General features: G+C 39.2%; 1 protein-coding gene across 1 annotated transcript in view; it reads right to left on the bottom strand.

The window, feature by feature from the left end:
- CRYBG1 (crystallin beta-gamma domain containing 1) overlaps positions 1-17,358 on the bottom strand; it is a 43,277-nt gene that overhangs the window by 7,996 nt on the left and 17,923 nt on the right. Inside the window, exons 11-19 of the mRNA XM_065631216.1 lie at positions 16,994-17,120; positions 16,757-16,902; positions 10,155-10,281; positions 9,953-9,985; positions 8,090-8,199; positions 7,696-7,825; positions 3,898-4,037; positions 1,437-1,560; positions 92-250 (exon numbers count right to left, since the gene is read on the bottom strand). Coding sequence (XP_065487288.1) covers positions 92-250; positions 1,437-1,560; positions 3,898-4,037; positions 7,696-7,825; positions 8,090-8,199; positions 9,953-9,985; positions 10,155-10,281; positions 16,757-16,902; positions 16,994-17,120 — 1,096 coding nt within the window. The remainder of the gene's footprint in view (positions 1-91; positions 251-1,436; positions 1,561-3,897; positions 4,038-7,695; positions 7,826-8,089; positions 8,200-9,952; positions 9,986-10,154; positions 10,282-16,756; positions 16,903-16,993; positions 17,121-17,358) is intronic.

Genomic DNA, 17,358 nt, shown 5'->3' with positions numbered 1-17,358 from the left:
TATAAAATAAATTAAGATGATGCAGTAGGAATTGAATTCAGAAAGCCCTACTATTGGAGAAGAGAAAATTCACATTGAACTTGAACCTCACCTGGCACCTTATGAATCCATCCTGATAAACCCAGATCTGAGCATCTGAGTCTGTATCTTCTGCAACCTGTATTCTGAGAAGATTCAGATTGTCTAAGTTTCCATCAGCTGACATGAATTTTCCTGTTTCCTTGTTTCGAAGCCTGAAGTACACACGTTTCTGCAAAAAACAACACAACTCTTTAAGCACAGTCTCAGCGCAGAACAAATCCTGCTCTGGTTAACTTCAGAGCAATTACTGTTCAGTGCTGAACCCTGTGCCTCCTTCTTTCTTTCAGAAAGCTTAACTTTTCTATTTTAGCATTTAATTCCAAAGTCCGTAAATGCCTAGAACAAGCCAAGCTTTGAGAACTTGCCATTCTGGCATGGAGAGTTTTAGGCTTTCCTAGGCACTGAAATCAGCACAGCAGAAAGCTAAGAATTTTTGACTCAGAGCAGTCCTAACTTCTCTCTGCTAATTTGTTGTATAGATGCTCTTGGCTCTCATTCAGGGTGCACTTGTGCAATGCTGCTTATTTCACTGGCAGCAAGTAACTATTACCCTGCACATTCATGCTGCAGCTTGTTACACATCAACGTTTCTGTGCAGACAAGCTCTCAGCCTGGGCAGTCAAAATGCATTAACCCTAACTCTGCTTAGGGCTATGCAGAGACAACGCTATGACAGCAAGCAAATGCACTTGGCTACAGATACAAGTAATCTGTGAATCAGAAAAAATTGTTTCCTGAATGAAATATGGCGCAGCAAGGACCTCAAATGTTAAAGCTTACAGGACTGATGCAGCATTGGACCAAATCATGTGGTCCTTAGTTAGAAAACAAAATGAAAAGGATACCACGAGATTAAGTTCTGTGAATTATGCTGCTATGTAATAAGCAGGTGAGGACCTTTCCTCTAAATCAACACAAAATCACTACTAATTGAAGTATCCAATTTTGTTGACCAATTTTCTTGTTGTTCCAAAAATAGTGCAGATAGTACAGACAGTACACCAGTGACCAGTTTGGGCGCTAATTATAAAACAACTTGAAGTAATTTATATATACTAGTTATAGCTCTTATATGTTAAAATAATGTAGCAAATCCTTCATATGCTGTCTTCTATACTTTGGTTTAAAGTATGCTTAATGAACAGTTTAAGCAGTAGAACTGCAAAGCCATGTAGCATAATCAAATAGATTTTATTACAAGCAAAACTGTAGAGACATTTCTTTATACATTTGCCATTGCTGAAGCTCGTGACATGCATCAAAACTGTAACATTGTTTTAAACTGTATAATATCCCCCCACCCCATTAGAAAATATAAATTAGTACTCAACAATCTCACATCAGAGCCTACTCACCTGCAGCAAAGGTCTCAGAGAACCTATCTGACAACAGCCACTCACTTTATACCAATCTGGAATTTCATTTGGTGATAACAACATCTGACGCCCCCTGTAATTACTGTGCTCATAAATTATCCATCTAGGAGAAAAAAAGAAAAGAAAAATAAGAAGAAAAAAAAAAAAGACAATGCTTTTACTGCCAAATCCTGCTCTGGAATCAATAAATGGGTTTATAGGAATCTGTCCCACAAAATAGTAGTGTTTAGCTTTGGAAAGCAAGTGACCTTCTTTTTAACAGGCCTTCAAAAATAATAAAATCACGTCCTGATTTAGATCAACAGCATTAAGATGAATATATTAGATATTTTAAAGTCGTGCTATTTAATAATTAAAAGCTGAATGAAGCAAAGCATTTTCTTGCCTTAAAAGGGAGAAACCAACTTTAAATACAATCTGTTTTCAGGAGGCACTGTGACTCCTCAAGGAGCAAATCTGTATATGCTTCATATGCTGCATATGCCAGATTGCTGCATGTACAGAACCAGTAGCTCTGCGTGTCTTAATTGACAGGCCTGACCCACATGGGAAAGAACCACTGGGGATGCAGATTGCAACAAGCAAATACTGGAACTGCAACAAGGTGGAGCTCTCTAGGGTATTTTGACAGAAGTTTTAGTTCAGAGCACCTTTCTTCTTTCCAAATACCTGAAGGGGGGCGGGGCAGAGAAAGAGAGAAGGAAAAAAAAAGGCACATAGAAAAAATTTGTTTAACATTCCCTAGCACTCGTGCAACCACACTTACAATCACATTGACAGCAACCTGTCAGAACCTGACTCACACTTCTCTACTACTGGCACAGGCAGTAATTTACAACTAGACTTTGAAATAGGCTGCAATACAGTGCAGTTTCTTGAGTTTCCTCACACTGATTTGCTTGGACTGTCCAACAGCCGTAGGTTGAGTACATGAACACTCAAGATGCACATTTTCATGTTACCTCCTTTCCTCCGACTGATTTGTTAGTAGACATCTCTATGTGGAACAAGAACACTCACCTTAATTTTGGTGCTTTTTCACAGCTTAGTATGCATCTATCCCCAAGTATGAAATTAAGAGGATTATAAACGGGTGTCAGCATAAGGAAAAGAAGACAAAAACCCTTCAATAAGGGAAGCAGTAGGGGTAAGGACTCTCCAAAACCTGTACCTTGACACATTTCAGCAGCTGACACTGCTATAATGAAATAAGAATTTTCATATCATACTCTCCATGCTTCCAGTGTTCAACCAGAAAAAAATATATATATTAATTGGACAGAAAACATGCACAAGTCACAACTCCATTACCTGGAATCATGGTAACCATGTTCTTGGCAAAGTAGTAACTTGATGTTTGACTTCATGTTATGGAAAGTGAAAAATCAACTATATTGTGATTTTGGTGAAAGATGCTGAAATCTCAGAAGACTTAAATACGGAGCATGTACCTTTTCTTATGACCTTTATATGTCAAACTTTGGTGTGCTAAGGAAACCCTTTGACCTGTTTATCCAGATGGGGAAAATGGTTTGCTCTACAGAGCTGGTATCAGCTATCCACTTGAGGGCAGCCTTAAGCTATTCATCAGCATCTCTCGCACACACCTTGGAAATCCACCGCTTCCAAAGAACACATTTAAATGCAAAGCAAGATGGATCTATCGTTAAAGAAAATAAGTTACATTCTTCAAGTTAGAAAAAACCTGAACATACACTTGGGGCAAGTATCTTGGAGGTAGAGCTTAAAAACAGGAAAAACACAAAAAGATAAATTTAACAGATCTGCTGAATGCTGGAAGATAGTACAGTAGTTTTCAAAATGCTTCCAGACAGTTTTTAAGCTTCATCATGGACTATTTTTTTTTACATGATTCTTCAAAAATAAATTTAGAGAGCACAATTGCTTAAAAATAGCTAATGAATTTAACTGCTAGATTTACAACCAAGAGTCTGACCCAATTCCTGAAGTAAAAAGGATTATTACTGAAGCCAAAAGGGGCCAGCTCATGATCTGATTGTACCACTGTGTTCATGACATCCAGGTAAAAGGATGAACGTGAAGACGTATTAGAGCATTTTAAACTTACGACACAGATCACAAACTGAATGATTTCTTAATGATTGAGAGCTAAACCATGAACACAGAAGTTGGTTTTAAGGGTGCTATGCAAGCTAGCTTTTATAATATGGCATGAGAGAAGCCATCAGTTTCCTTGTGAGCTTTATTCAAATTCATTTCAACATCTAGCACAGGGCACCAGTCAGTGATAACAAGTTGTTGAAACAGGAGGTTAAAAGGTTCTGTAAGAAGAAACTGCATTAATGCACTATATACATTATGATATTCTAATTTTATATTCCTTGGTTTCTAACACCTGTAATTTTTCTGTTTAATAAGTACATAATTCTAAGAAATCAAAAAGTGATTTTAAACTTACATGCCGCCAAGGACTTGAACTGAAGCTATTTGAGGATTGTATCCCAGGAACTGGAGATTTAAGATTTCTTCACTGAACTCCATCTTCTTTCCTTGGAAACCCACCTTTTCAAAAAGAGCTATGCGTGGCTCAGACAGCTCCTGCAAAAGGAAGATGAGCACTTTTATAGGATGTTACAACTCCAGATGGTGCCTGTGAACATCATTACTCCGCACAGCCCTTTTATTTCAGAAGTTTCTTCTTGAATGAGATCAAAGACCCTAATTAATGTTTTTGCTCTGCAACAGGTTACTTAAAAGAAATAAAAACCTAATAAAGAGCCCTTATACAAAATGCACAAGGCATCTTCTTGCATGGAACATAAAACTTCCCTAAGGCACACAAAAATGTCTTCTGTGGTTGTTTCTTGCATAATATCTTGAGTATGTTTTAAAATACATTTTAATTAATGGCATATCCCTTTTCCATTGCACTAAACCCCACTCAGTGTAGGAATTTTTATCTTCAGACCTGAAAACACAGTAAGATAATACTGATTTCTACAGTTTCAAATGATGAAAGCCTTGTCAGCACTGCTTATCACTTACTGCTCTCATTTTTAATTCTTACAGTAGGTTAAGGCAACATCAATCTCTGAATAGACAAAAGCTTTGAGATTCATACTTCTGAGGTGAAATTCATGACTCGAGCAAAAACTGTAACATCTGAATCATCCAAACTACTGTGAGGAGATGATTCTTCTTCCTTGCTGTCAAAATGTTTCTGGTGTCAAAGGGATTCTGCCCACAAGAAGCTCCCTGCATTACTGAATCCATCTTAAATGCCTTCTGGATAATGAACCTTGGGCTCTTTTTCCATGTAGCAAGGTATCTATAGCAGACTGGAAACAACCTCTCACAATCCAGGCCTTCCCCTGGAAGCTGGAAGGTAAGGGTTTGAAATCCCTCATTGATAAAAACGACCCTGCCAGGCCCTGTCTCACAAGTCTGCCACTGCATAAAACCAGTGCCACAGCCAGCAGAGCTCCTTCCCGCTGGCATGTGTTCGGCACGCTCGAAACACACCAACTGCACCGGGAACGCCCGGCACGACGTGAAGTCTCGACAGACTCGCATCTGGCCTCAGGCATGGAAACGGGCCCGCCAAGGCAGAGCTGACTGTACACGCGTGACGGCAGATATCCGCGCTTCCCTGTGACTTCGTTAGGCAAGGCCTCATGTCTACCAACTTCTAGAACAGTGCTTAAATTCCTCTTTAATCTTCCTTTAGATGTTTCGGGGCCCGGATGACGATGTTGCACGAGCATCGCCATTGTCTCCGCAGCAGGCCAGGTTATCGCGCGGCAGCTGAGCTGCGCTTCCCAATCGCACACAGGCTGCAGGGCTGCGGAAAATGCCACGAGGGGCCTTTCAGCTTAATCCAAAAATCGGAGTATGCTCATCCCCACCATGACAGGTCAACACCACTTAGACTGTCGCGCTTCATCACAGGTAAAGAGCCCAACGGGAACAGTCACACCACGATGATGTCCCAGTGTCTCTGACCCCTCAGCCCTTTTACAGACCTGCACTGCGCTCCCAGACATGCAACTGGTCAGGCAGCAGCCCTTGAGCCATCCACAATACTTCAGAAACAACCTACTTACAAAGAAAACACCCAGACAGAAAAGGAAATCCTCCAGTTTTCCGCCACACCTTCCACTCTGGGCATTTTTTAGACTCAGCAGCAACACTGTTATATAAAATGCTCCCCACAGAGAGAAGCGCAAGGTCTGCTCACGAGTTTTCTTTCAGTACTTCCCAGGTACTGCACTGTACGAAGTTGGTGCTCCTGTACGCCTAGTTATTTCACAGAATTGCCCATTAAAAAGAAGTATTTTCAGCATGACTGTTCAAGTATAAACCACATTCACAGTTGTTTTTATAGTATGTTCAAGAAAAAGAAGGAAAAATGCTGGTTTCTATCTGTAACACAAATATGTGGAGCATGCAAAGCAAGCACAATCAAGCAAAGATACAGTGGTATAAAAAACAAAAAAAACCTTGAGCTTATGAACAAAGGCCCTTTTAACTTCCACTTCCAAGTTTATCAAAAATCCCTTTCATTTCCTTTTTCTGCAGTCCCTTACAAATGGATCCCTGCAAAGGGGAGTTAAACTAGGTAAGTATAGTAATGTTACACATTAAAATAGCAAAGGTGCTTCTTGTATTGAAATGTCACAGTGAATCACAAGGAAAGTTATGGGAATGGCAGATGGTGGGGAGGAATTAAGATTGGCGCCGCCAAAAAAACAGTCTCAAAATAAATCTGACAGGTTAAACCAGTAACTAGAATAATAAGGTTCAAGGTTTTGTAAAAATTATGAAAAATGAACAGTATATTATACTGATCATTTCCACCTAACTCCTTACGCTCTGTATTCTGGCTTGCTAACAAACTGCTGAGCAAAGCAACCCATTTTCCTCTTCTCTGCAGGTAGGAAGCCTCCGAAGGAGGAAGCAGCAGCACGTGACTGGCAGACAGATGCAGCTCCATGCTGCTGTCTGAAGTCTGATAAATTTTAAGGCTAGAGCAAGTTTCAGAAGTTATAAGACCCTAAAGAGGCACAGAACTGGCATTTGGCTGTTTTAACACAACAGTTTCTGTCACAAATAATAAATCTGCCAAAAGTAAGCTGATTCTTCCAGCTTGAAACAAGCATTTTAGACCCAGGAACTCAATACTGACATGTACAAAAGAGCCCGTTTTAATTCACGGTCATCACCCACCAAGCTTGGCTAGAAACACATCTATTGTTTTGAATAGGATCTGTCTACGGGACAGCCAGAATTCGGAAGGCAGACATACTCACTGCAGATATTTGCTTACATTGTACATCCAAATGCTCCAGAGACATGAAAGAGGGTGACACATTTTAGTTCTCCTTCCTCAACTGCTACATCACTGATGGGTTACCAAAATTACAGTGGAGTGCAATAAAGTTGCCAAATTCAAAGAACAGAGTCAATAGCGTGCTCCTCCTTTTTTAAAATGAGTACCACCGCTTCATACTGCCAGAAGTTCCTGGATTCCTGACCACATTTTGCTAGCAATTACTTTGATCTTAAAAGATACTTGCAGGTTACATACGTGATCCATCATAATGATTGGTTATAGGCTTGAGCAAACTCATTCCTCACCACCGATGAGTTACAAAATATGTAAATGTTGTTTAGTTTGTGTCCACCACACACAACACCACCACCGCCTGATTTTGCCAAATGGCACCAGGTGTTGCTTTACTTTATCTAGAAGGGTGCATTAGTTTGTGATTAAGTCAAACTGCATTTCCCTGATGACAGCAATACTGTTTTATAATTACATGTATTTAATGCAAAGTTGATTAGTTAAGTCTGCTCTTTTAATATGCATAAAACCCAAGGTCCACAGTACAGATATTTCTTCACACTGTCCTACTGACATTTCTCAATCCACTCTAAGTGGTCTTTCCTACTGGGAAATAAAGAGTCTGACACATCCTTGACTCCGTTTAAGGAAGTCCTTTTATAAGCTGTCACTAAGAACAGTGATGCCAGGCAGCTGCTTCTGTGATATCCTTTCCTCTGGAAAAACAGCACCAAGGTAAAAAAAAAAACTGACTGCAGCTAGGACATTTAACTGCCACTGCACAGAAAAGAAAAGAAAAAAAATACTCCTCCATTGTCTATGCATCCCTAGCATTTTCACTGTTGCAAAAAACAGGAAGGTCAGACTCATCAGTGTACTTATCTTTACAATATTTCTAATAGCTTTACTTACAATATTTATAATCTGTAACGATTTTAGAACTGCCTGGGGTGAACAACCCATCGCCATCAGATCAGGATAGATTCCTTCTTCTAACACATACTGGTTACCGGCGAATTCTTCCTGGTCATACACTATGCAGCTGCAGGAAGAAGGAGAAGAAATTGCCTCTTAAGAATTCCATGCAAGTAAAATGATGCTAGTGTTTCTGTTTCTCAGTCTTTAGCAGAAACATTATCTACAATGTTTTGTCCTGACAAGCTAAAGCTTGATGTGTAAACTGCAAAGCATTGTTCTCTGTAAGTCCCCATATGTGAAATCACTGCAGGTGTTAGAAAGCTGGTTGCTTTTTTAAAACTTTTACTATTTTAGTGATTTTTTCAATATTCACTCAATATTAACTTACCTGCCATCTGAAACTTTTGAAGACTTCACAGCAAATGAATCAATACATCTTGTGTTTTTTTCAAATATTTGGCAGTTACCCTTGAATTCAGGCTCTGAAAATAACTGGACCTTTAAAAAGTTACAAACATATTTTTAAAAAATTAATTCGTCAACCTTCAGTAACATGTCTCTACCATTCTATAACTAGACTAAAACATACTTAAACCACTCAGATTTCCTCAGTTACATATATTTTTTGTTAGCTCTTCAGTGCTGCAATCCTTGTTCAAGACAGAAAGGTAACAATACCAATAATTACTTCTGGCTGCAAATTACTCAGTAACATACAAAATAATTAACACAACACTAAAAAAGATAGCTCCTTGGACCATCTGCTGGACAAGATTTTTAAATTCCCACAGAAAGGTCAGAATAGGCACATCTTTACTAAAAGGCCATAAACAGTTTTGTTCTGGATTATTAATCCATTTAATCTCCAAAATACGCATTCTTCCCACTACATGAAAACTATTTGTTTCTCAGAACATGAACGGTGCATAATCTTGGCAAAGTACTCAAACAGCATGACAACAGGCATGGTATACATTCCCAGGGTAGATGGGCTTTATGTGCCTATTGCAGCTACAGTTACAGTCACGTCAGATGTTCTTTCTCTTCTCTGAGGATAAGAGAGGATATGGCACCCAGAGGCTTTTGTCCTTGTTAAAAAGAAAAAAACAACTTCTAAGCAGCAAACCTGCCAATTTGGTTAGAGGATAATTAACCCTGATCACACAGAAGTCATTCACATTATCATATGCCTACCAGCTTTATTCACTCTTAGCAGAGATACGAGTGTGGGCATGTACAGTGTTCTCCAAAGAGAAACATGCTGACAAGGAATGCCGGCTGTTGACTACAAGCCATTATTTCTTTGTTTCCTTAGGATAAAGTCTTAACAGGCACATAACATAAAGATGCAAATATTTTTTCATGCACATAGCTGAAAATAAGCAGCCTTGAGTTTTTTATTCCCCATAGTTTATACGTTATCCCTATGCAGGAGATTTCAGTGAGGCATGCTACTAATCAAGAATGTGAAACGAGACAGCTGAGACTTTTCTACCTCATTTTTAGTTCCATGACATATTCGCCATTTTGACTGAAATTAAGAATAACTTTGCACAGGGACAAACATTAAAAGGCTCAGACTTATGAAAGGATGAAAAAAGCCACACATTAGCCTCACTGTCAAAACTACATATTAGTACTTGCACATAGGAGACAGTCCAACATAAAAATATGTTAACTCACTGAACAGACAAGTTGTCCCTGCCATTTCCTTCTCTTAGTTAAGGACAAAGATGGCACTAACTTTTAAGCACAACTCAGCAGTATTTGTGAGTGAGATTCCTTTAAAGTGTGACCACCATTAGCAGAACTGTTAACTAAAGAAGTAGGTTCAAGACAAATTAAGTCACAACTGTACCATGAACAACAACATCTAACCTGGCAGAGCCCTCGTCTCAGCAACAGATGCTGGGTACCTGCACCCCTGCACAGAGGTCTGTGGGCTTCAGCTCCTCAGAGCAACCACTGATACCCCAAAACAGCTCACTTGCTAAACTAAAGCATTGCCTGTGCCCTGAGAAAGTTCTAATGGCAGCTGTGAATTAGATCCTATCTTCCTTGGGCCTTAATGCGCCTTACTTAAGAGGTTTGGTAGGCAGCCTTCCTTCATCTGCAGTTCTCACTCTTTGTCTGACTAGTCAACCATCTGTGCAAATACCTGGGTGTCACACTCGACAAAAAGCCATTTCTTTATTTATACACATATCAGATGCTACACAGTATCATTCATGCACTTAAAGAAGTACCCTACCTTGACTTTACCCCTTTCGCTTCCAACGATATCCTGCAAAAGTTTGGAAGGGAAAAAATATTTTTAACAGTGGTAAAATAACATACAAAAGTTGACTATTAGTTATTGTTTAAAAATGTAAATAAACTCAATTTAGTAGAAAAAGTGTAACTCCAAATACTTCAAAGAAACTTGCAAAACAAGTATAAAATGAACTCCTTACCATAACGATGGGTTGAACTGAAGATATTTTGCAATTCTTTCCTCCCCATGCCTCAATGCTGGGATATAGCCCTTTAGCCAGTATATACTGCTCCCCTGTAAACTCAGGATTCTCATAAGCCACCCATCTAATAGAGACAGAAGAAGAGAGCGATGGGCAGAAGTCACACTACTTTTCCAAAATACAGAAGCCTATATTCATTACATAATGTAAGAACAAATAAAAACTTTCTCCCCTCCAGTGCTGAACTGTGATGCTATTAAAACCCGAAGCAAACCCGTGTATCTGGTACCCCAAACCCCATGCAAATTTCACCTCCATTCACCCTACTATGTCAATATGAATCAGAGTGAATTAGCGAAAGCAGACCACGAGTTCAAATACATCATCTGCTAGATATCCTAAAAGCTGTCTCCAGTAAGAATATTTCGAGATGTTTCATAATTCTATTATTTTATCTAGATCAAGTTCTCTAGAAAAACGGACAGATATCAGAATACAATTTTTTTGGATAAAGCTGATCTTCAGAGCCATCTGGGCAGTAAAGACAGGAATACTGATTTTTAATGTTGCCTGTACCTACAGTTCAGTTGTGTTTAAGCAAACACACACCACAGCAGAAAGCTGAGTTGTAATAACAGGCATATATGCTAACGAAAGCAAGCTGTTCCCTGCTAGGACTCAAGGCATCAGTGGGAAGAACATCCTTGAAAGTTAAGAGTTAAAACCACCACAAATTTGACCAGTTTAATCTATTTAAACTCAAAGCCATTATTATGACTACTCAGTCAGATCTCATGCCTGACACAGGCCACAAACTCAGATTTGTGCATCAAGCCCAGTCTCAGTCAGAATATGCCTTTTTGAAAGACACTGAACTTTTGAGATACACACTTGAAGTATTAGAAATGCAACCAAATCACTACACACATCTCTCCAACATTGTTACCCCAGTAGCACTTTTTTTGTAGTCTGAAGTATCTCCTATCACCTAGTCTTGCTATGCATAGTCAATAAACCCTCTATTACAGCATTCTTCTAACGCTGGCTCCATACTGAAAGCCCAGATAAAGCATTCCCACAGACACTACCTTTATTTTTGCCATAACCTGCATAACTTCTGTCGCCTTTCATTGCCAGACTTCCCAGATTTTCCAATAATTACATTCTGGCTCTTTTTTAAACTCATCCTTTTTTGTTGTTTGGAGTTTTTTTTGAGTGCTGATATTCGAACTGGCCACAGTGACAGCTGAGTTTCCTTCACTGTATTTATGCGGAGATCAGGACCTCTTGCTGGTTCCTGGTTTTACAAGAAAATCTTCTACTCATAGTCAACCAGCTTTTGATTTTAGCCAATCCATTGCATGAGTGCATGCTATAATAGCTTGTGCCAAAACCTACTTTCAGTGCAGTCTTCTTAGAGAGTTTCAACAATACCGAAAAATTTCACATCATAAAGCAGTAAAATTATACGGAACTTATAATTTGCAGTGGTGGCCAACTCTCACCATCTAAATTCACCATAAAATGATATATGTGTGTCAAACAACCAGACTCTATTAAGCTGCAGTTTTATTCCAAGAACAAACGCCCGAGTCTCTGCAAATACAAGGAATAACTTCAAACCGAAATAAAGCTGCATCAACACGTAGGTACTGAGAGTATGAACTTTGTATTATTTGTCCATGGCAAACACTCATACAGTGATTCACACTTATCACTATTTGCATCTCTTGGTTTGCCTCAGATATAATCAATTATTCTAACCTGTTGCACACTAATTATTTAAGGCATACATCAAAGCACATTTCAAAATCACCTCATTGTAATTCATCAAAGAGACATCGGTATGTACAATAAATTGAACAGACAGTTTAAATGTCTCAGGTGTGCCTATACCTGTACGCCACATACACCAAAGGCTGTGAAAATGAGGTTTCCTTCACCAATTTCTTCAGCAGACATTCATTAGTTTTTTTCAATGCGCAATTGCCAGGGTACAACTACAATACATGACAGTTTAACTTGATTGACATCTAAGCAAACAAGTGTTTCTTATATTCAGTGAACAATAAAACATGCCAGATGCTTCTTAAGAATCTCTCAATACCAGTTACTTCATTTTCCCCATCTAAAAAGAAGCCTGAATATAGAAGTAATCAATGTATCTCACTCTAAGCATACGTTCATGTTGAAGCCAATGGGATTTAAATAAGTAAGTATCACTCTCCCATGCAAGTCAGCCCATGCAGTTAGAGAGTTTCTAGAGTCAGAGCTTATTGGTGAAATACTTGTGTTTTTCCACTTCATTCAGCAGCCCGTGCAAGCTGCTGAGAGTAGTAATAACAACATCAAGGACAGGCAGATGAATTCAGTACCAGCTAAACCTGTCAGACCTCAAGACTATCCCTAGGAAGAAGCTCTGCCTCAACCCCAGTTCTCACTAACAGAAAGGCCTGGAGAGCAATACGTTGCCTCTGTATCTCAGCAAGAGAGTCATATCCCAGCTGCCAGGCACCACAAAAACTGGAGCAATGCTCTGCAGCGTGGCAATAACAACCCTGCCCCACAGGGAGTGAGTTCTCCTAACACAACAGGTTTTGTAACCCCCAGCCCTAAAAATCGCCTTTGTTAGGCTGAGCAACACCTCAGCCCAGGTTGCTGGCAGGGAGGTGCTGGAGACCTTCACTCTCTGCACAATCCATGCCCCTGGAACCAGAGATGCAGAGAAAAGCATCGTTTTTATATTTGGTGTCTAAGAAGTGCGGCTCCAAGCAGGGTCTGGAAGAAACAGCCAAGAAAAGAATCCAGAGACAGATAACCTGACAAAAGTCAGCTTTGCCCACAGATTCATCTTACCTAAGTTCACCTTTTAAAACATTGGCCATTTCTCATCATGCATGCTCTTTCAAACATCAGCTGCAAGGGGTAACTTCCCTTTTTGCATTGCTCAGACTCATCTTAGAACAGGACAGATTACCCGAGTCCTGGAAGGACCTTCTCTCTCAGCTACCAAAGAAATGGCAACACCTTCATTAAACTAAAAGCCATAGTTGTAGAAAGTAAGCTTTCAGGCACAGCAGCACTCCTTCAGGTCTGAAATAGAATCCACAATCTTTCAAGCTTAAATACTACATGGAGACAATAGGTTTAAATTGGTCTACATATGCCAATCAAATAGACCATGAAGGGCCAGGGAGTGAACTGGCACTTGCAGATTTGTAGCATGATTAACAGAGAGGGTGAGGTAATAAAATTCTGCTTATAAGAAAGAAAGAAAAACAGATTCTTTATCATATCCCTTTGTGGTTGTGATTCCTTGTACCCAGGTACCTGCAAACTTTGACTTCGTGACTCTTTGAAAGGTTTCTTTGAACATCAGTTCAGTTCAGAGATGGAGGGAAGTGGACACTTCGTTCGAAATGTTCTCCCACGGGGTACCCAAGGGCTCTTGCCCTTCTCAGCTGCCAGGGGAGGTTTGTTCTTGTACCTCATGTCTCTTTAGTTTCACCCATGTTACCTTCCCAAGTGCATCTATATTAAATTTACTACATTCTGGCTCCTGTATATGAACTACTCGTCATCTAATTATTTCCTTAATACTACTATCCATATGTAGAAGCAGCCAAATTTGTGCTGTCAATTAATTACTTGAAAATTAGGGGAAAACCAGACCTGATTATAGGACCACAATAAAATGAATGCCTATATTAAAAACCAAAAAAACAACTACTGGAAAAGTTATTCCAGTGACTTCAAAAAGGATAAACAAAAAGACAGGGGCTTTTTCAGTAGTTTTGGCAAACGTTTGGTGTGTTTATGGATAAAGAAAAGGCACATTTCAAACATGCAATTCCTGTGATTTTGATCACTATTAAATATAAACTTGAAGAGTTTTTAAGCAGAGAGGAAATCAAAATTGTACAACAGTCAACTTTAGTACTTGCTTAAACTTGTAAAGGGTGTTACCTGTTGCTAGTAAATACTTTCATTTTCATTCACTTAAAATTCTGCCAATTTGGAAGGGAAGATCAAACCCCACTTAAAAGAAGGCAGGTCTCTCCTATTTTCAGGCAGTCTGGATTGCTTTCTCCTGCCCCAATGGCAGAATAATAAAATATCCTGGATTTTATGCTTGGACAATCTCTGAAGAATGCTCATGAGCAAAACGTTTTCATTTTTAAATAAGTCAGTCCTTACCACCTTAGGATATTTTTTTCAGGATGTCTTTACAATGGATGTTAAAATATTGCTTGGAAACATTCTTCAGAAACGCAATAGGTGAACATTTTAATGCAGCTAGCGCTCAATTACCCCAAAATGAAATATTCACTCTGCAAATGCAGAGCTGGGCTGTCCTCAGCATACAGTTTAGAGATGCAGTTTACCTTGAAACTTGCTCAGTAATATTTGTGCATTGCAGTGTCAGGGTTTCTTTTCTTTGATATACCCTTTAAATTACAGAGCAATCAAAGTAATTATGTGGGAAATACAGATAATTTGTTATCTGTTACTGCTGTAACTGCTTACCCCAGATACCTGTAGTTAAAAAATTGCTATGACAGGTTCAGGGCTTCTAACTTTTTTTTCTTTTTAATGAAGTACTTTCAGCATGATACTGGGAAAGTTACTTCAAAATATTATGACAAGCTTTTACTGAATCTGTCACAGTTCACTATGACATCATCTACATTAAAGTCTAAACAGCTCGGGAAATTGCTCAATGGATTATTCATAGCTTTATGACTGATTTCTTGGAAGGAAAGATATAAAATTTTTCTACCTGAACAGTAACTTAACCCTTAAAATAAAGCATTTTATTACCAAGCATGACTTAATGTGAATCATTCAACCTTTCTGACACATTAGCATTTAGTAAGAACACCACCAAAACCCCAAACACTTACAAACTTTTTGGAAACAAAAGGGTCACACAAGACTGTTAAAGAGTTGAGTGCTCATCACCTGTTATGAACAATGCACCTAAATTTTTAAAAAGCTTGTTGCTACAAATAACACCTTTAGGAGACCACAAGGCGAGATTACAGGAGCAGTGGCAGAGTCTGTGGGACAAGAGTTGTGTTTGTAATGACTTCTAGCTGCCTTTACCACAATATTACACTCACTCTTAATTACTACAATACTCAAACTCAAGCATGATTCCTATCTCAGCTGCAACAGACATTTACTAGAACAACTGCACAAAGGGCATGATAGGTATCCCACAAGTTGTTTCCCAACCTCCAGAGGTGACTCCCATTAATCTCTCTTCTGTAAGATACGGAAGACAAAAGGGCACAGTGGCTTCAAAGGTCACCGGGCAGAAAAAAAACACAAAACACCACACTGTCGCACCATATTCATAATCAAAAGCATTCCTCTGGAATGCCCTGAGCTCGATTCTGCAATCTTTATCCAGACAAAACTTGCAGAGGTAGCGCACAGATAACACTCAGAAAGATGCAGGGTGTGGCTGGGTAAGGCAGAGATTTCAGCAAGTCACCTGCATTCCAGGCAGGGAGAGAGACTGCAAGTCTCATCTTCTTTTGGTTCTACTACTTTAAGTAACTTTGTATGCTTGGAGACATGATCGCTAATACTTGTTTGTATTTCCAAAATCCTTCAATACAGTCTGCAATACAGTGAAACTCAATCTGCAACTGACGTACCGAACAAATCAAACAGCAAATTCTGTCAACTTGTCACATGCATGTGACAACACACGTGGCACAGAGACTAAGAGTTGTTAATGGCCATGCCAGTGCAAAGTTCTGGGAACCACTGTGTTAAAAAAACAACAAAAAAAACCCCAAAACAACAAACAAAAAGCCAATAAATAACATTGCCATGGTACTAAAACACTGTTAACCTACAGCAGGGGTGTCAAACCAGCCTCGCGGTTGCCTTCAAAGGGCCAAATGTAATTTTAGGACTGCATAAATGTAGAAGTAGCTAACATTTATACAGTCCTAAAATTACATTTGGCCCTCTGAAGGTAAGTGCGAGGCTGATGAGGCCCCCGGTGAAAATGAGTTTGACACTCCTGACCTATAGGATTCACTGCAAAAGCAGTGTTACTTTTCAGAACAGTTAAAGTCTCCTTAATATCAGAATGTATTAATAAGCATGGGAAGAGTTATCCTCATTTTACATAAAACTGAACAAGAGCAAGGTATTTGCCTCTGGTCAAACATAAAAAGCCTGGAAATTAGTTTCAAAACTGGAAATTAGTTCCATAACAGTTTTGCTGTTGAAATGCTTAAAAAAAAAAAAAAAAAACCACCAGCCGTGAGAGCGAACTACTTCTGCCTCTGTGACGAAATGTCATCTCATACGCTTTCATACTTTGTGTATCAGTCAGATAGCATTTCCTGGGACCGTCCGATCTTGCCGTGAGAAGAAAACCAACTTACTGCACACATTCACAAAAACAATGAGCTTTTTTCATACTTTTCACATTCCATGGTCAAGGGCATAAAATTTTATCTGAAGACTCCACACAGATATTAGAAGTCAGAGTGCCGAAAAACATCTACAAATACTATAAAATTCTAAAATAATAGCACATTTAAAATTAAACAGCTGTTAAAAATATCACTTACACGCCACTTAGCACATTTATAGACTGTGTCCTCAGCCCATATCCAGTGTCCTTCAAATTGGAAATAATTCCCAATACATTAATACTGGAACCCTTTGATCCAAAGTCTTTTTCACTGTACATTATCATATGGGAGCTTGTGAAGTCCTGTTAAAACAAAGAGAAGCATCATAAGGAAAATGCAACGTGATGTCTCAGTGCACTCAGGAGATGCCTACTACATATTCTTGGAACTTACGCCAATAATCGGTCGCAGTGACTGCAACTCTTCATCATAGCCACCCCAGTCTGTCCAGTCCCGATACGCTCCTTCTTCCAGCAAGTACTGATGGCCTTCAAACCCAGGCTTCTCGTAAGCAACCCAACTAAACAAGAACAACAAGAGTCTGCGTGTGAAAATGGACAACTGCCACTCTGCATGGTTATAGAACAGATAGAGATTTGTGAAACTTGTTTTTTTTGCTGGGAGTACTTGCATATTTAACCCAGGCATATGTCTAAACCCAAAACAAGGAAGAGAGAAAATAAATGCGTACTGTATTTGTCAAATGCAATTTCCAATCTACGGGGTTACTACTTCTTTTGAAGGGGAAATATTGCTGG

This window comes from Caloenas nicobarica, chromosome 3, assembly GCF_036013445.1.
Source record: "Caloenas nicobarica isolate bCalNic1 chromosome 3, bCalNic1.hap1, whole genome shotgun sequence".
NCBI lineage: Eukaryota > Metazoa > Chordata > Aves > Columbiformes > Columbidae > Caloenas > Caloenas nicobarica.
This window is presented reverse-complemented; position numbering and strand designations above follow the sequence as displayed.